At 41.8% G+C, this 20,098-nt stretch overlaps 1 protein-coding gene across 2 annotated transcripts; it reads left to right on the forward strand.

Moving 5' to 3' along the window:
* Nucleotides 1-1,464: 1,464 nt before the first annotated feature.
* SKIC8 (SKI8 subunit of superkiller complex) lies at nt 1,465-19,358 on the forward strand. 2 transcript variants are annotated; one of them, XM_053593675.1, is made up of 11 exons: nt 1,465-1,651; nt 5,015-5,065; nt 6,174-6,201; nt 7,698-7,803; nt 8,110-8,282; nt 13,249-13,397; nt 13,631-13,724; nt 14,620-14,713; nt 16,923-17,015; nt 17,393-17,471; nt 19,055-19,358. In XM_053593675.1, exons 2-11 carry the CDS (start codon nt 5,054-5,056, stop codon nt 19,142-19,144), a joined length of 918 nt encoding a protein of 305 aa, XP_053449650.1. In that variant the 5' UTR covers nt 1,465-1,651; nt 5,015-5,053; the 3' UTR covers nt 19,145-19,358. The 2 variants fall into 2 exon arrangements, with proteins under 2 accessions (XP_053449650.1, XP_053449649.1); XM_053593674.1 differs by having other exon boundaries at nt 1,465-1,545.
* Nucleotides 19,359-20,098: the final 740 nt, after the last annotated feature.

Here is a 20,098-nt window from a genome sequence, read left to right on the forward strand (position 1 = left end):
GGAGGTGGCGGGTTCAAATCCAGCCCCGGCCAAACTGCAACAACAACAAAAAAAAATAGCCGGGCGTTGTGGCGGGCGCCTGTAGTCCCAGCTACTTGGGAGGCTGAGGCAGGAGAATCGCCTAAGCCAAGGAGTTGGAGGTTGCTGTGAGCTGTGTGATGCCACGGCACTCTACCGAGGGCAATAAAGTGAAACTCTGTCTCTACAAAAAAAAAAAAAAAAAAAAGAAGGCAGCAGATTACTTATTCTTTCACTGCTAAAAGCCATTGCTTTGAAGGACTGATGTTAAATCCTTTCTGATCTTAAGCAACTCTGGTCCCAGCCAACTGTAGGGCCAGTTTCTGTATATTTAGCTCTGGAATGTGCCTGAAGACTAGGGTCCACTCGGCACTTAGATCAATATAAAAATTGCCTCCAGTTTGAATAGGAACTCCCTGTTCCGATGTAAACATTCTTCCTTAGCTCCAAGGGCATATGCCCTCTGGTCAGATAGATCCAGATGGTTACAAGGATTATTTTGACTCTTAGGAGGTGACACAAATGAATTTCGACAATTCAGTCTTGAAATCTGCTCAGTTGGACCCAAACTTTCTAAGTGACACACAGAGATCCACTGGGGCTAGATGAAGTTTCCCTGGACAGAGTTGTCACTGAGGTAATTACTGAAGACCAGAGAATGGGCCCTGGGAGATTTGTAAGTGTGTTCGTACAATTTCCGGGCCATACAGCCTCCTCAAAAATCCCCCGGAGATAAAGTTTATTTAGTTGTTAAGTAGTCTAACAGTTTTCTGAAATCTTGCGAACTACCAGAAAACAGTAGTTAACGGGGCGTGGGGGAGATACTTCAGGGTGTTGCATTCACCGAGACCAGAATTTAATACTATCACCTTCTATTGTAATTTTTTTTGAACTTCACCTGTGACTAGCCGAAACAGGGTTTAATGTTTCAGGGACCGCCCCAGACATTCCACTCCCCAAAACATCTCTTTCTTCCTGCGCAGAGGAAGACCTGGGCTGCGACAAGCAAGCAGGAGTGGTAGGACAGCCTCCCCAGGATGGGGCACGTGCCCCTCCTTTCCATCTTGTTTAAAAATGCTGGTCACAACCTACTAAACTGATACGCGTCATACTAATGAGTCGTGACTTGCACACTGAAAGACAAAGCTCGATTCCACTTCTTTTTTAGCAAGACAACCCTAGTAGAACTCAACAGGTTCACGCCAATCACAAACTACAAAAGAAACTGGAACCCAAACGCCTAAAGCCGCACTTGCAGGAAGCGAAAACTCTGCGCTTCGGGGAGCAAGTTCCCAGGGACACAGTAGCAGGGGAAACGAGCAGGGCGTGGCTTCTTCCCTCCTCTCACCGCCCATCCTTCTCCGCTGCGTCCCCGAGCGCGGAGCAGCGACAGCAGAGGGCGCTGCCGCAAGAGTCGGGCCCTGGGGGCGGAGTCGGACCAGATGCCCCGCCCCCATAGCTCATCTCTTCGCGACGCAGACGCGTCCGGCCTATCCCGGCGTCAGACGTGCAGCCTGGCGGACCCGGGTGAGTTGGAGCGCGCGGCAGTTGGGGGTGGTGGTCGTTGCGGCCGCTGACTGCCGGGGACAGAGGGCGGGTGAGCGAGGCCCGGCCCTAGGCCGCCTGTAAGCAGGTTTGTCCTGGGATGATTCAGGCCACAGGGCCCCGAGTGGGACTTCCATAACTCCATTTACCCAGGCTGCCCCTCAGTGTACCAGGCCCGAGGGGCGAGGGAAGGCCTGTAGGTGGCCTCCTTTTGCATCTGAGAATGTTCTGTGCAGCTCCGTTATTAAGGCTGGGTTCTGTGCGGGAAAGTCATTTTTCCGTAGATGGGAAGACTATCTTAACCTAAGTTTTCCAGGAGGGCCAGGCTGTCTCCTTAGGTAGCATGCTCCCCATCACTGGACAGGTGCACGCAGAGGATTGGTTCGCTTTACTTAAAACTACTACATTAACATTGTGGGTTACTGACTTGCCTGTATTTTAATAGAGACATCTGTAGTGTTTGTTGGAAAGGCTGGGGAGCGAGCATTGAATTCTGCCTGGGAAAATTAGGGGGACGTTTTCTTTTTTTTTTTTTTTTCTTTTTTTTTTTTATTGTTGGGGATTCATTGAGGGTACAATAAGCCAGTTACACTGATTGCAATTGCTAGGTAAAGTCCCTCTTGCAATCATGAGGGGGACGTTTTCTAAAGAGAGAAGGTGGCAAAGGAGGGCTTTGTGGTCTAATTACCTATGGAATTAACTTCGTGAGACTGGAGTAAGAGGTATCTTGATGCCCTATAGTTACAGCTGGTATCTGCCTTCTAGTGTCAGACTAACCTTGAGGAAGCTCCCTTAACCTCTGTAAGCCTCACTTTCTTACTAGGAAAGTGGAGCTGATAGTAAGAATGGAGTAATTTCCCTTATCCACAGGGAATACGCTCCAAGACCCCCAGTGGATGCCAAAAACCTTGGCTAGAACTGAACCCTGTATGTACATATAAAAAAGTTCCCTGACTTAAGATGCTTTGACTTACAGTTTTTCAACTTCAGACCACGGGTTTATTGGGAAGTAGCCCCATTGTAAGTCCAGGAGCACCTGTATTCTGCTTTTTCCTATATGGTACATACCACTATGTATCTATGCTAAAGTTTAATTTATGTTAAGCACAGTAAGAACAATGATAAACTGGAACAGTTATAGCAATATACTCTAATAAAAGTTATTTGAATGTGATTTTTTTACTCAGCATAACTGATTTACAGTACTCATGAACAGTAAGAGATTAAAAATAACATATAATATAGAACAATTATGGCAATATACTGTAATAAAAGTTATGTGAATGTGGTCTCCCAAAATATCTTATTGTACTGTACCATACACATCTATTTTTGGTGTATGGTTGACCTCTAATAAATGAAACTGTGGAAAGGACTACTGTACCTACTAAATGGGGTTATGAGGGTTCAGTGATCTAATCTAGTGTAGTACTTAAAACAGGACCCGATTCATAGCACATTCTCAAAATGTATGCTCATTGAATCACATGCTTGTCATGGGGAGACTGGCTTTTTAGAAGTTGGAAGTTGGCTTCTTATAAGCCTTCCTACCTTTTTTTTAAATTTGTGTCTCTGTTGCTAAATGTGAGGCCCAGATTGGCAGGGAAGAGGACAGGCCTGTGCTTCACCAGGCAGAGGACTGTGCTTAATTCATGTTACCAAATGGACTCAAGCTCCTTCCTGTCTTTCCTATCCAGGGCAGAACCCAGTTCTTGGGTCACAAATGAGTAAACCACTATCACCTTAGTGGTATCTCTAAATGCAAGGATTATATAGAAATCATTTGTTTGTTTGATTTAATGATTTCTTGGGAAACCTTTAGTTTTTATAGGTTTTCACATTTAAAGCAAGTAACTGGAACCTGGATGCCTTAACTGTATGGTCTGTTAAACTGCCCATGGGTAGAATTGGGGGGTGGGGCTGAACTCGGATTAGAAGAAAAATTGCATTCTTGTATTCCCTAACCTTGAAATTTAGCATTTTTTCAATTATGAATACAGGCAACAAACCATGGTATTAACAATATGACTTTGTTATGAATAGAAATTACAGATATTTTAATAACTCAGGATATTGTTTAAGCTCATTATAATGTTGAGATTATGGTAGTTACTAGATTCAATGCTAGATCTTATATAATAGTGTTAATAAGCACATATGCTATCACAAATTTAGATTTGATAAAATATATTTCAACACACAGTCTTTTCTCATTATTTGTGGATTCTATATTTACGAATTAGCCTAGTCACTAAAATTTATTAAATTTGTAAACCCCAAATCAGTATACACAAAACACTTAAAAGTGTTTTTGTGGTCTTTGCAGGATATTGGTAAGGTGGTGAAAAATTTTAAGTCTCCTGCTGTGTATGTTCTCGGCAGAGGTCAAATGAGGCAACTAGATGCCTTCTTTTTTCAGCTGTGCCTTTTTTGCTGTCTTTACTGCCATACTTCCTGCATTTTTGTGTTTTTTTTGTTGGTGATTCCACCGTTTAAGATAGCCCCCACACATAGTGCTGAATGTTGACTTGTGTTTCTAAGTGTGGGAATGCTGTGATGTGTCCTACAGAGAAAATATATGTGTTAGATAAGCATCGTTTAGGCATAAGTTCAATATTAACAAATTACTAATATATATTCAGTAAGGTACTTTTAAACGGAAATAAACATAAAACATGGTTATATATTGATTGGTTGACAAAAATATGTTCAGAGCCTCACCTAATTCTATGTTTCTCTGAGAAGTGGTGATTCACTGTTTGTTAAGTTGTGTTTGTGGCAACTTTATAGAACATAACTGCTGTTAAGAATGAGAATCCACTATACTTGGTTTCCTTTCTAATCCTTTGTGTTTTCTGTATTTAAAGATATCCTGAGATGGGGTTTATAGATTTTAAATGACTGCTAAAGGGGTCTGTGGCACAAAAAAGAAGAACCCTTAAAGTAACCTGAGAAATTAAATGTAAAACTACATTAGGTCTATGTTTAGCTGCACTGAGTTCCCTGAAGACTTTGCTGCCTTTTGGGAGACATGTGTCTCCTTCTGGCCCTTATTTACATGCCTATTGTCTCTTAAAGGTATTTTTGGTTGAGGCCTCTGCATATAAAGTAAGAATTTGACTATCTTTTGGACTCCTCCATGCTGTTGGTTGAGTTTTTAATAGTATTTAAAATTAAGAGGAGCTCTGGGTTCATTTCTCTACAGAGCAGCAAGGGACAGAGAGACTGGTTACTCTCTGCAGGCAGATTTGGGGAAAAGAAACTGTAGGATGGGGGAAGGTGTTTGTTTAAAGGGGGAAAGAAGACCATACTACCTGGTAGGGCTTATGAATGGTGCCCCAGGGACTGATCTGTAGAAAGATGTTAGAACAACTCCATAACAAGGAGAACCTTCTGTAGCCTCCTTTCATGATGTTACCCCCTTACCAAAACACTGGTGTTGTTTTCACAGAGCTGTCTGGTCTTTTTCCCTTCATCCTTGGTTAAGGAAATGACCAACCAGGTAAGGCTTGTGTTGGGGGAAAATATCATTTGGTCTCTAGCAAGCTCAAGTACAGTAGATTGTCTAGGTGTATAGTTAAGAAACTAGCATCTAATGCTTGTCCTGCTCCTAAAAAGCTAGGTAACTCTAGGCACCTAGTCACCACAGTGTTAGGTGGCACTAGTAAAATGCAAGACACTAAGACGAGAGATTAAGTTATTACCACAATTTAGAGAGGGATTGAGGAAGCTTAAAAGACTTTTGTACACAAAAACAAAGAAAAGATCAGAATCAGAGATAGGATAGGAGAAACATTTTTATAATAAGATTAGGGCTGGGATGGTGGCTCACACCTGTAATTGTAGCACTCTGGGAAGCCAAGGCAGGGGGATGGTTTGAAATCAGGAGTTCAAGACCAGCCTTGGTAACGTAGAGAGACCCTCCCCATCTCTATAACAAATAAAATTAAATGTAATAAGATTAGGAGAAAGTTAACAGGTTATTATGCGGGCTGTGTTGTCTTATACAACTGCAAAAACTAAGGGCCAGTGCCTGTAGCTCAGTGGCTAGGGCACTGGCCACATACACCGAGGCTGGTGGGTTCGAACCCAGCCAGGCCAGCTAAAACAACAATGACAACTGCAACAACAACAACAACAACCAAAAATAACCAGGTGTTGTGGTGGGCACCTGTAGTCCCAGCCACGCGGGAGGCTGAGGCAAGAGAATTGCTTGAGCCCAAGAGTTCGAGGTTCCTGTGAGCTGTGACCTGTGACGTCTCAGCATTCTACCCAGGGTGACAGCTTGAGACTCTAAGAAAAAAAAAAAATAACTGCAAAGACTAAGTTGGAAACTGGATTCCAAGCTTTCTGGTGATCAGAGTAGAAAAAGAAAACAATTTATAGTCTCTTATCGAAGATGGGTAATAGTAGGGAAGGAGAAAGTATCAGTTACTTTAAGAACTTTTTTCTGGTATGGCTGTATAAATACTGTGTAAATGGGTATCAGAGAGCTTGCAGGATGGTCAGGGTGACAGTAGAGGAAGTAGCTAACACTGTATAATGACTGTCTTCTGTAGGGTTATCTGAAATCTGAACATTGGTTTAATGTGACTTCTGTTTCTTTTTAGTACAGTATTCTCTTCAAACAAGAACAAGGTAAGAAGTCTGCCTGTTCAAAAAAGTTCTTCTGTGAAAAATTGTGTTGTCCCTGGTTTCTTTAAGATTTTCGTAATGCTGACCAGGTATGCAGAAGATTGGCAGAGGCAGCTGAAAACAATGCACTTGAAAACAAACAACAAAAACCCTGAAAAACTAACCAGAAAGAAGCAGCAGGAGTCATATGATAGACTGGGGAACTCCAAGCTGAAGAAAGCTTTCCCACTTGAGGAAGACATAACTGAATTTCCCAGCTGCCAGGGCGGAAGAAGGAAATGCTTTGAGCCTCTGAACTCTCTTAATACCAACGCATCTGGGGAGGTGAACTTGAGCCTGGCCCTAAACTCAGGACTTAAACTTAGAGTCTTTATATAGTGTCCCTTCACTTAACATCAGTGAGTAGTGAACTACTTACACTTTTCATTTCTTCACCATAGCCTGGATGAGTTAGGGAAAGCCCGAGGATTTCTGCAATGCCTAATAGAATCTCTTCTGCTCTTAAGTAGGTGACATTTAGGTCATCTGAAGTTTAAGCATTCTTCCAAGTTAGCTTGTATAGGTGACTAGTAAGCTATATAGGCATACCAGTCAGTTAATGTGTTAACCAGTAGTTAATGCCATCCAGGTGGCAAGTTAACAGGCTTGGGTCAAGTCAGATTGTATTTGAAGCCATATGCTGTATATAACTCACAGCTATTTGAGTTTAATGCCCTTATATTTTGGAAAGGTGACCCTGGAGAATTGCTGGCAGGCATGAAAAAAACCTCCATGTGCACTTGTCACATTTTTATAAGCACACCTGGTCTGCATACTCAACAGCATGGCCCACCAAACAATGTAGCTTGCAAACTTAAATTTAAGATTAATTGGGAGATTGGGTTTGAGCCCTAACTATTCTTAGCTTTGTGAATTTGGCTGAGCTACTAGGCTCCTCTAAGCCTCTGGGTCTTAAAATGAGGATGGTATTAATAGTACCTTTTTCATAAGGTTGTTGTAATAACTGGCCCATTAAGCATGACGTAGGTACTTTTGGTAAAAGGCAACTTAATGTACAAAGGTTACGTTAGGTATTTGTTTTTAGACCTGTGCTGTTTACAGTTGAATTGCCTACTAGTTTCCAAAGATCTTTAAGGTGTATCACTTATCAGGTTTATGTCTTTTGGGGGAGAGAAGGGTTGTTCTCCATTGGTTTTACTTGTTTTATCCAAATGGTAGTCATTCTAGACAGCTTTATGCAGACAGCTTGCTAAAGGAAAAGATGTTAGATTTGGGGTCTGAAGGCCTGGCTCATTCTGGTGCTGCCTTCCTACCCAGTTTTCATGTGTGCCCCACAACTCCAGTAAAAGAGGTATGGGAAAACACTTTGTAAAATTGTAGAGCAGATACAGGTGGATGTTACCTCGTGGTGTTGAAGAATATTTCAACTTCATTTTATCCCATTAAATTTTGGTGATGCATGCATGAAAACCTTATAAATGAAGCACTTTGCATTCTAGCCCATGATGATGCCATTTGGTCAGTTGCCTGGGGGTCAAACAAGAAGGAAATCGCTGAGACAGTGGTCACAGGATCCCTGGATGACCTGGTGAAGGTCTGGAAATGGTGAGTACCTCTTCCTTAACATAAAAACTTGGAAAATCAGGGGCAAAGATTTTGCCTTTGGGCTCTCAGGTTGCCATTAGGAAGTATTAACTTTTTCCTAGGCAAGAAAATGAACAGCAATATGGTAGTATTAAAAAGTCCCCAAGTAAAAATCTGGCAGCATTTACTGTTCAGTAGCTCATCAATTCTTCTCTGATTCTGTATTTCATAGACCACTGGTAACACATAGTCACAGGGACCCAGAATGTCAGATGCCAGGTACAGGGTTGTGTGTGAAGAAATCCATTTCTCTGTCCCCTGTTGAAGGCGTGATGACAAGCTGGACCTACAATGGAGTCTGGAGGGACATCAGCTGGGGGTAGTGTCTGTGGACATCAGCAACACCCTGCCCATTGCTGCATCCAGTTCTCTTGATGCTCATATTCGGCTCTGGGACTTGGAAAATGGCAAACAGATAAAGTCTATAGATGCAGGACCTGGTAAGAGTTTTATTTTTAGGGGAGATAATAGGGGTTCATGATCCCTTTTCCAAAACCCTTAGTGAAAGATACATTTTACAGTTCAGAAATGTTTGGATTTGAAAGGAGTAATACGGGTGCATGAACTGTGTATTGCATAATACCTTCAATGGGGCCAGAACAGCTCTCTCATCAAACACTACTGTCTCTGCAACTAAATTGAGTTTTGATACTATGTGTGATAAAGGCTAAAAATAGACTTATGGCAGTTCAGGTCAGGTTTTGGTGCCAAGTGAATTTAGGTAGTTAACCTATGGAAAAACTCGTAGTTTTCAAAGTTTTTCAGACTTTAGAATTGCTGGTTAGAATTGTGGACCAGTCTTTGGATTGTCCAGAGGTTCTCTCTTCACCATATTCTGAATTGATACATTCACTGCCTTTGGGGCACAAAGCACTGTGTTGTCATGTCTGTATCATGGCAATCTCTACTAATTATCCATAAAGGGTCTGATTTCTAGTATGCAGTAGATAAGGGAACTTTTTTTGTTTGTTTGTTTGTTTTTAGGGAAAGAGTCTCACTTTGTTGTCCTCAGTAGAGTACCATGGCGTTACAGCTCACAGCAACCTTAGCCTTCCTCTTGCCTCAGCCTCCCAAGTAGCTGGGACTATAGGCACCCGCCACAACGCCCGGCTATTTTTTGTTGCAGTTGACCAGGGTTTGAACCCGCCACCCCTTTTTTTTTTAAAGTACTATAGGACAGCATAATTCTGTCCATTAGCCTTAATAAACAACATCTGATGTGATGGAATTTGATGTCAATGGCCTGGATTAATATTAAACAAGCAGCATGACACTTGAGGGTTTTTTTGAGCCTCATATTTACTTATAAATGACTATGTAGCGTTCACCAGCAGATCCTGTTCTGCCAGAATGGGTGTGACTGCTAGAGGGTCAGAGAGCCTGGCAACTCTCTGGCACACCTCTTTGTGTTTTGATTATAGAAGAGCTGCTTAGGTGTTTCATTAACATAATTCCCTTGATTGACACCCAGGCTGGATTTGTCTCCCATCAGTTATGCTTGGTAGCCACTTTAGCCTTTGTGTTGGAAAGAATGATGGTCCCAGAGTTTGTAAGGAGGCTGGATTGTCTAAAAATTGAGCGCATTTCCCCTCAGGAGCAGTTTTACTTGTCTGTGATTTTTATTGCTCGGGCTTTTTAAAGATTATGCATGTGCAGTCTGTATTTTAGGTCCACTGAATCACAGTTTTCAGAGTGTGTAGGCTGGGATATGTATTTGGAAAAAGCTACCCACACACTCTTAAATCCCTGGATGGTTGTCTTTGCATGTGCCCTTGCTCTGTTACTGATAGAGACTTGGGACCTCAAACCATCCTATAAAGTCTAGTAAGACCCTGATGTATAAAGAGTACCTGCCAGGTGCAGTGGCTCATGCCTGTAATCCTAGCACTCTGGGAGGCCAAGGCAGGTGGGTTGCCTGAGCTCACAGGTTCAAGACCAGCCTGAGCCAGAACCTTGTTTCTCAAAATAGCCAGGCATTCTGGCAGACGCCTGTAGTCCCAGCTACTTGGGAGGCTGAGGCAAGAGAATCACTTAAGCCCAAGAGTTTGAGGTTGCTGTGAGCTATGACGCCATTGCACTCTACCAAGGGCAACAAAGTGAGACTCTGTCTCAAAAAAAAAAAAAAAAAAAAAAAAAGCACCTAAAAGAGAGGAAAGACGCAGATCTTTTGCTGACTTTTCATCTTAGACACCTAAGCCCATCCAGGACCCATAATGTTTTGGTCATTGCCTGGAGGTTGTGCCCCTGGGCACACAACAACTGAAGAAATGAGTGCTGGATTGATTCCAAGTAAAAGGATAGCATGTCCCCTGGCTCACTTTCTCTGATAAATGGTAACTTGTGCTGGGTGTTCTGCAAGAGTGTAAGGTTGTGAAGTTTACTGTTGCAAAAGCAAAAGTTACTGCGAAGAATAAATGGGTTGGCTTTATTCTTTTGGATAGGACTCTGCACAGAACTAGACCAGGCCATTAAACATTTATTTGGTTGAGTAACAAAAACAATCATTGCTCTTGCTGCTAAAGAGCAACTGAATTCATTCCTTTGATGAGTCTAGGTCTAATGAATGTAGGGGAAATGGACACTTAAGTTATAGGGGTCTTGAAAATATGCATGGAGAATGTGCACCAGTGCAAAAGGAAGACAAAAAGAGAAGAGAGACAATCCCAGATCTTGGAGAAGAAAGTGAAGAAGTAGAAGAAAGCGGGACGAAGGGGAAGATCCCGCACTTGGCAGCTTGGCCATGCTGTCACTTCCCAGCAGCTGACCCTGCAGAACAAAGGTGGGAATGTGAGGCCTCTCAATGTCAGGTGCTTCAAAACACCCAAACTTAAAGAAAAAAAACTTTGTAAATGATGAGGTGGAACTGATCAAAGTAAATAATTGTTAGGCAAATATTAAAATAAAATCTTAGATTACAAGGCTTAATTTAGAGATAAAAGTTGTTCCCTCTATTTTGAGCTTAAGGACATTCGGTACCTAAAGTTCTATATTGCAAAACAACTCATAAGGAAATGTAAAATAATTTAGAAGTATTTTATTAAATTTTGAGGAATAAAGATCAGGTTTTCAGCTGGGTACAGTGGCTCGCGTCTGTAATCCCAGCACTCTGGGAGTCTGAGGCGAGAGAATTATGTGAGGGCAGGAGTTAAAGACCAGCCTGAGTAAGAGTGAGACTCTGTCTCTACAAAGGTAGAAAAATTAAATCAGGCATTGTGTCACATTCCTGTAGTTGCAGCTACTCAGGAGGCTGAGGCAAGAGAATCACTTGAGCCCAGGAGTTTGAGGTTGCTGTTAGCTGTAATGACACCACTGCATTCTAGTCCAGGGGACAGAGTGAGACTGGGTCTCAAAAAGGAAAAAAAATGAGTTTTTTTGCAAGCTATTCATGTAAATGGCTAATTATAATAAAGATAAAAAAAATCCTGTTATGTTACTGTCATTCAGGAATAAAGATGGATATTTAAAAGCAGCTATTTGGGAGGTTGATAAAAGTTTTTTCAGATCTTGTTGGTTAACTGAGCACTTTTGAAGTAAATTTCTTTTTATTTTATTTTTTTTGAGACAGAGTCTCACTTTGTCATCCTTAGTGTGCCTGTGGCATTATAGCTCACAGCAACTTCAAACTCTTGGGCTCAAGCAATCCTCTTGCCTCAGCCTCCCAAGTAGCTGGGCCTGCAGGAGCCCACCACAATACCTGGCTATTTTTAGAGATGGGGTCTTACTCCTGCTCAGACTGGTCTTGAATTTCTGAGCCCAGATAATACACCCACCGCAGCCTCCCGGAGTGCTAGCTAGGATTGTAGGCGTTAGCCACCTCTCCTGGCCTGTAAATTTCATTTTAAAAACATTCCTAAGTAAAGTAATAGAGTTAAATGATTTATTATCACTTTGACTATGTGTATGAAAAATTTTAAGAGAATTTTATTTTATAGAACAGCCTGGATATGATAGCGATCCATGATGGAGGCCTTTCCTCCTTCACTGTCACATGAGCTAAGGACAGGGGGCCCACAGTCTTTTTTTTTTTTTTGGCCGGGGCTGGGTTTGAACCCGCCATCTCCGGCATATGGGACCGGCGCCCTACCCGCTGAGCCACAGGCGCCGCCCGCCCACAGTCTTAACTTCTGAGCCCTGTTCCAGGAATGAAGAAAGTGACTTGGGAAGGACCTATGTTCTTTCCCTTGGATCTGATAAGCACCGTTTCTGGGCAGTTGCACGAGGGGGCAGGACTTTGGGAGTGTTGTCATGTAAGAGTGGCCTTGGGAAGAGCAACCCAGGCAAGTAAGAGAAACTCAAAGATTGTTTCTTGGCCTCTAGGCTCTGACCTAGCTCCCAAAGCTCTAAAAGATTGCCTCTGAAGGCCAGAGGGTCCTGTGTAACTGGAAAAATAAATGCTGAAAGGTGATCATTGGTCCAGATTGAAGTATACGGTATTTGTGCTTACTGAGGCCGCACTTGAGTCTGGGGACTCTTATGTTTTGGCTAAAGAAGTACTGTGGTGCATAAAGAACATTTGGATAAAGAACTCTTGAAATTAAGATGTGTGGTGTAACTTAAAAACTAATTGACTTTTTAAAGCAGTTCCTATTCTCTGTTAAATTGTGGTAAATACTTTATCATGTTGCAGCTTTATATAAGAGTTTCTGGTATGTCATTTATTTATAGTTTAGTTGAGTTAAAATTTCACTTCTGTACTGCACTATGAAACTCACCCATTTAAAAATACAGTTAACTGAGTAGATTTCTATAGTTGTGCAACCACTGAAATTCGATTTTGGAACACCGCTGTGCCCCACAAGTTTCTCTCATGCCCACTTGTTGTCAATCCCTGCTCCTACGCTCGGCTTTAGGCCACCATTGATCTGCTATCGTCTCTATAGTTTTGCCTTTTTGAAAAATTTTATGTAAGTGCAATTGCATCTGTCTTATTCTCTCTTTAGTAAATGTTTTTGATGTTTGTCCCTGCTGTAGCATGGATTGTTACTTTCTATCCCATTGTGAGGATGTACTACATTTTTATTCATTTGCCACTTGACAGACATTTGGATTGTTCCAGTTTGGCTATTATGAATAAAGCTCGTGTGAACCTGAGTCTACTAGTCCTTGTGTGGACATGTCTTTATTTCTTTGGGGTAGCTACCTAGGTGTGGAATTGCTGAGTATTATAGTTAAGTGTGTGTTTGCACTTAAGAAACTGTTAAACTGGTTTTCAAAGTGGCTATACCATTTTACATTCCCACCAGTGTGTGAAGTATCTGGTTTTTCCATATCCTTACTAACACTGGTATTGTCCTATCTATTTTTATTAAAATTTGAAGAAGGTTTTAAATTAAATTTAAACCTGGTAAAGAAAATTAAGGTCAAATGTAATCTCACTATATTTTTTTCCTTCATTTTTCTGCTTAGTGGACGCCTGGACTTTGGCCTTTTCTCCTGATTCCCAGTATCTGGCCACAGGAACTCATGTGGGCAAAGTGAACATTTTTGGTGTGGAAAGTGGGAAAAAGGAATATTCTTTGGACACAAGAGGAAAATTCATTCTTAGCATTGCATATGTAAGGAAATGTTCTCTTTCTTCCTTCTGATTCTGTCAGTTTACCCTTCCGGCCAGCAATAGTCCTTGGCACAGATTGTGCATTAGTCTGGTTAAGTACCTGCTTTCTTGCTGCTGGTTTGTCAGCCAGCCAGTCAGACCTGTAGCCAGCAGGAGATTTGCTTGTGTTTAGTAGGGATAGCTTCACAGCGTGGAGTCTCAAAGTGCTCATTTTTCCATATGTTCTTTGAACAGAGTCCTGATGGCAAATACCTGGCCAGTGGAGCCATAGACGGAATCATCAATATTTTTGATATTGCAACTGGGAAACTTTTGCATACGCTGGAAGGTAGAGCTCATCATCATAGTTTTGCAAATCGGTTAGCAGATCACAAAGGAATAATTATTCTTTCATTAAAATGCTATTACATGGCAAATTTGCATTAGATTTGCAAAATACTATCAGTCTCAGTTGGAAAACTAAAATGTGTCCAGGTTTTATTCTTGCTGCTATAATTTTAACTAAACAATATTGTTCTTATAACAGTGCTTGTTTTGGTGAAGAAACTTACCTTTTATTTATGTATTAGTATATCCTAGCTATATAAATGTCTCATTTCTGTCATATTTGGTTCTGAAGAACTTTGTGATTAGAAAAAAACTTCTTTTCCTTGGTATTTGAAGGTAGATGGAAGTATTATGCCTGTGCTACACACTGGTGGCTCCTGGGGAGGAGGACTGGGTAGCTGAAGGACAGGGGTAGGGCAGGAGGAGACTGTACTACATATCTTTACTTTTTTGAATTCCAACCAAGTGAATATATTACCTTACCTCCTCAACCATGTGGGGTGTGTGTGTGTGTGTGTATATATATATATGTTTATCCTTTACCCTTCAATAAAAGATTTGATAGAGAAATAACATCTTATTTGTTTAACCTTATAGTCAGAAGCAATGCATATTTCCATGTTTGGCCATGTTTTTAGCGGATGAGTTTTTTAAAGCAATGTATACAGAGGTCAGGGAGGGTAATAAAGAAAAATGGCTCCAGGAGGACAAGCTGGGGTTATGTGGGTGTTTCTAGAACAGTAAGAGGAAGGGCCCAGTGAGTACCCTCCCTTTTCTGATTCAAGCACCTGGGCAGTCCAGCTCAGTGACTCATGGTCATTAAAAGGGGGAGTTATATGAGGAGACAGTGAGGACACAGCAGTTTGTCCGATTAATAAGGACCTTTTGAATTTCAGGCCATGCCATGCCCATTCGCTCCTTGACCTTTTCCCCCGACTCCCAGCTCCTCGTCACTGCTTCAGATGATGGCTACATCAAGATCTATGATGTGTAAGTTACCTTGTCCAGATTAAAGTTGTCTCACTGCCAGTACCTGTTTTTATTTCCTTATTGTTTGGAGGAGCCCAAGGGTGTGTGTGACCAGTGCGCGCGCTGGTCCTCCCTGTCCTGGATCTAGTAAATACTGGTGCTCAGTTCACATCAGACAGCCTTGTCTCTCCAGGTGTCCTCCATCATTCAGTGACCCTGTCTTGCTCAAGGACTGTGTGGAGGAAGACCTGTATGAGTTCCCTGGTAGAATGAGATACTTTTTGTTAGGCAGCCTGTTTTTTTGTGGGTTCACTGATTTTAAATTTTTTAGAGTAGGTAGGTAGTATGCAGATAAATGAAGCTATGGATTGTGGCTGACCCTGAGTGACAGTAAAAAATTAGAACATCTGTTATCTAGGAGTTTGGACATTGCAGCAGACACTCCTCTGCCCTAGTTAGTGAGCTGTCTGTTTATAAAACACCCATGGCAGGTCTAGCTAGAGGAGCAGTTTTGCTGTTGGTACTGCTGGTATAGAAGTGAGTTAACCCTCCAGTTTGCAGCTGTCATTGCGAGCTTGTGCAGGCCCCTTTTTCTTGTTTTGCCCCTCTTTCTCAGCTCCTACTCCTATTCCCCCTGAAATGCCCCTGTAATGTGTTCCACATGTGTCCTCGATACTGTGACTCAGTGCTGTGACCAGCTCTCCCTTCTGGGCGTGCCTCTGGTTCATTGCTTCTGATTGTGGCATTCTCTTCCATTGTGTATACCTCACACCCTCTGTCCCCAGCCCCGGTTGCCTCCACTTTCACTTTACACAACGTGTCCTTTTAAGAGCCTCTGAGAGTTTTTTTAGCAGTTTAAACTTGGGAGGAGGAATCCTGCTCCTTCTAGCCTACTTTTGGCAGCTTTTGGGTGGCAAAAGGTTGTCAAATAGGCATGGAGTTAGAATTGCAGCTTTTAGAATTAGGGCCTAATGAGGGTGCTCAGGTCCACAGGGTACGATGTCTCTCTAGAGCTGTACTTGCTTACTGGTAGCAGAGCCAGTGTAAGTGTAGCAATTCTTTACATATCTGACTTTATGACTTTCATTGCCACTGTTTTATTGATTCTTCCAACAACTAGTGAAGTAGTAGCACAGAGTAGTGTCCCCATTGTGCATGTGGGGAACCCAGCAAAGGTGACGATTTTCCTGAGGGGATGGTACTGAATGAAGACCTAGGACGTTTTACCCTCTCATGGTCCTGTGTATCCCACTGAACCCACCCTCCCTGACATCTGAGGTCTGTGCTATTCTGCTCAAAGATATTTTCAGGAGTAAAACTGTTGACCTCACTTAGGCTTTAGGGTTATTCTCTTGCCATAGGTGATTAGGTTTTGTTTTTCTTTTATTTTTATTGTTTTTTGTCAAGTTTTTTTGTTTCACTTTTATTAAAAAGTGAAAATGGGGCTGGGTGCAGTGGCTCATGCCTATAATCCCAGCATTCTGGCAGGCTGAGGTGGGTGGATCGCCTGAGCTCACAGGTTGGAGACCAGCCTGAGCAAGAGCGAGACCCCACCTTTAAAATAGCTAGGTGTTGTGGTGGGTGCGTGTAGTCCCAGCTACTCAGGAGGTTAAGGCAAGAGAATTGCTTGGGCCCAAGAGTCTGAGGTTGCTGTGAGCTATGATGCTACGGCACTCTACTAGGACAACAAAGTGAGACTGTCTCAAAAAAAAGAAAAAAAAAAAAAAAACCGCGAAAATGGCTTTAATAAGCAGACCTGGCTTTTGTTGATTGTGTTAAAACGGTCTGTCCAAACCGCACCATCATGGACTGTGACTTGATGCTTTCCCTAGATGTGAGGCACTGGCCACATATTGGAAGTTTGCTGGTGCAGGTGGTGTGTGAACCTGCTGCTCCCCTAAAATGGCTCACTCCTCTCTGCTGTTTCAGTCTCCTCACGTGTTGACTTGCTGAGCCTCTGTAGTCTGGTTCTTTATTTTGAGCTTTTAGGCTCTCTGTTAGTGGATCTTATTCATGGCTTTTGGTGGCATCAGCAGTTTGGGGTTAATGCCACTGTAAAAAATAATTTTCTCTTCAATGCATGATGCTACTTTATTGAAAAGGGAATTTTTCATATAGTAATGTAGACATTATAAGGATAGCAGATTTGGTCCAATTATATAAGCAGAGTTAATATGATTATATTCTAAAAAATAACATCTTCATTTTGTTTGAACTTTCCCCATTTCAGACAACATGCCAACTTGGCTGGCACGCTGAGTGGCCATGCCTCCTGGGTGCTGAATGTTGCATTTTGTCCTGATGATACTCACTTTGTTTCCAGGTACTTATGATTTCTTAATAGTTTCTAAAATGCTAGGAAGATGAAGATGGTTTTTATAATATGAAGTCCTTAAAATATGAGGATTGTATGACTTTTTAAAATTTAGATGGCCTTTGTTTTCTGCAGTTTTAAAAATACCTAGTTATAATAAATGCTAATAATATGAGGGTCAGTGTCAGGGACATGGCTACTTTGTGAGGAGAAAAGCCCCCAACAGTGCTGATGCCCTGGCCATCTCCTGCACTGAGGGGAGGCCTCTGAAGTTAGAGGAATGTAAATCAGTGAAGGAGTGTGAGATTTTTGATCAGATTCCTTCCAATTTCAAACCTGCCTGAAAACTTTTCTGATACTAATGTTCATTTTTTTTTTTTTAATAGTTCATCTGACAAAAGTGTAAAAGTTTGGGATGTTGGAACGAGAACTTGTGTTCATACCTTCTTTGATCACCAGGATCAGGTATGGCGTAATTAACATTTATTTATTTTTTTTTTTGGTGATTTTTTTGACCGGGGCTGGGTTTGAACCTGCCACCTCCGGCATATGGGACCGGCGCCCTACTCCTTGAGCCACAGGTGCCGCCCCGTAATTAACATTTAAATTTGTTTTTAGATTGTTCACATTGAGCACTGAGCCAAAAGTTTTCCTAACCTTATTGCTTGATCTGTTGACAATGACAGGCCCCTCTGTTGGAATTGGCTTTTAACATGTTTTAAATGCTTTTTGATGATCCTACAGATTTCTCCCCATTTTGAATGCAACTTAAAGTTAAGAAACATAACTGTTTGTACTTTTATATATTGAAATTGTTGCCAATAAAATCGAGTGGTTGAATTTTGATATTCCACTCCTAGATTTAAACATTTTAGTCAGGTAGTTATTAAGTCTTAACTGGTTGTGTTGTCTTATGAGTGTAGGTCATTGTTGTGCTGTTTCAGAGGAAGATGTTAAGTGTGGAAGTGAGGCAATCACAACAGTAAAATGAGGGGTAGACACCTGTCTCAGGGTTAGGATGACAGGCTGACCACCCAGAATCATCTCCTAATAATCAGGAAGATCTTCCTAATTAGAGATACTCCAATCACATCAATTCTGTCTGGACAAGATGCGTGAATATGTTAATTCAACACATAGCAAATAAAAATGGAAAGTCTGGGTTTGGCGCCCATAGCACAGTGGTTACCGTGCCAGCCACATATACCAAAGCTGGCAGGTTCGAACCCAGCCCAGGCCAGCTAAATAATAATGACAACTGCAATAAAAAATAGCTGTGCATTGTGGTGGGCGCCTGTAGTCCCAGTTATTTGGAGGGCTGAGGCTGAGAGAATCACTGATGCCCAAGAGTTTGAGGTTGCTAGGAGCTGTGACGCCACGGCACTCTGAGGGTGACATAGTGAGACTCTTCCCCTTTCCCCCCCAAAATGGCCTGATAGTCTGCAAAACTATGTTGTCTAGCTCCAGGAGACAGGTAGATGCCATAGACCACTCAATAGAGTGAGAATTACTGGCTCTGCCGGTTGGCATAAAGAGTGCAGTTTGCCGTTTTCCCTCTAGATAGTAACCTCAGGGTAATGTGGGGCCTTTTTTATTCCAGAAGCATAATGTTGGTCCCTATGGGTTCCATCTTCCTGACATTAGGTTACCCCCTGGATTCTGAATCTTTGCAAGGGTTGTAGATATTTGGACTTTAGTACTGTATTTAAAATGAAATTTTTTGGAATATGGGAGGGGACTGATAATTACATAGCAATAATGGGGATGCTTGTTTAAAGAAATGGCTTCATTCTCACTGATGTAGAAAGTACAAGAATATCCTGATCTCAGGAGTGGTTTTCTAGATTGAGAATAATGAGAAGAGAGTAAAGATATTCATTTCACAAACATTCTTTATAAAGAATGAAGGCATTTTTAGAACTTTTTAAAATTTACAGGGTGGCGCCTGTGGCTCAATAGTGGGGTGCTGGCCCCATATGCCGGAGGTGGTGGGTTCAGACCCGGCCCTGGCCAAAAACTGCAAAAAAAAAAAAAATTAAAATTTACAGGTCTGGGGAGTGAAATACAATGGAAATGGCTCAAAAATTGTGTCTGTTGGAGATGACCAGGAAATTCACATCTATGATTGTCCAAATTAAAGAAGTCTAAAGAAAAAAGAAAGTCTTCCAGTCGTGTGCTGCAAAGAGAATGTACAGATCATGACATTCCTTACTTTTTAAGGCTTGTTTAAAAGAAACATATAGCATTTATTGTAGCAAAGATTTACATTTTGTAGATAAAATATAGATCTTTTCATGTTTTATTGGAAATGCTGTTCATACTTTATCATAAATAAAGTGTTCTTAATGCAAACACCTGTCTCTTTTTACTTATGAAATTACCAGAACAGTGAGAAGAATTTCAGAGATCAAGAGATCTAGGCACTTATTAAACTTACGGCTTAGAAATACAGGCTTACTCTTCAAGGGGATTGACTCATGCAGTGAAATACAGCAGCAAGCTTGCAGAAGCCAAGATAAGCTAATCTATTGCATAAGAGGTTTTGGAGGAAACAATATGTTTGAGTGGTTGAGAACATTCTGTAGTCCTTAATATGTGGGCATCCTTCTGTTTGATATATTAAAGATGTCCTCTGCCATGACTTTTTACCCTATTAATTTCAGAGAGGTCTCTAACTCCCTGAGTGGGTGCTAGTGTGCAGGCTGCTGTTACTGCTGCCTTAACAATGCCAAGGCTCACACTGGCATCGAACTCCAGCCGCACTGCCTCAGTTATCCCAGAGTAAAACTATACCTCAAGAGTTTTCTCTTCAACAGCCCTTTTTGAGACTTGGTCTGCGTATTGACAGGAAAGGTAAAAGTAGCTAACACTCAGAAGCTTCCTGCCTCTTATTGATAACATATGCTTGTGAGCCAGATTGTTTGCTTTTCCCCCAAACCACCCATTTCTCTCAGAATAGAACCTACACTCTCTACCATAGCCCTGTGCTTCTCTCCTGCCCCCCCAACCTCCATAACCACATCGACCCTGCCATTTCCTCTGCTTAGAATGTTCCTCCTACTCCTTCACTGTGTCCAGGCAGCTGCTCAGAC

This window comes from Nycticebus coucang, chromosome 6, assembly GCF_027406575.1.
Source record: "Nycticebus coucang isolate mNycCou1 chromosome 6, mNycCou1.pri, whole genome shotgun sequence".
Classification (NCBI taxonomy): Eukaryota; Metazoa; Chordata; class Mammalia; order Primates; family Lorisidae; genus Nycticebus; species Nycticebus coucang.

What these genes read in the sequence shown, in the direction of transcription:
- SKIC8 (XM_053593675.1), top strand. An exon ending in TCATTCTTAGCATTGCATAT is followed by an intron (nt 13,398 to 13,630) that starts GTAAGGAAATGT and finishes TTCTTTGAACAG; the next exon opens with AGTCCTGATGGCAAATACCT. An exon ending in GATACTCACTTTGTTTCCAG is followed by an intron (nt 17,016 to 17,392) that starts GTACTTATGATT and finishes TTTTTTTAATAG; the next exon opens with TTCATCTGACAAAAGTGTAA.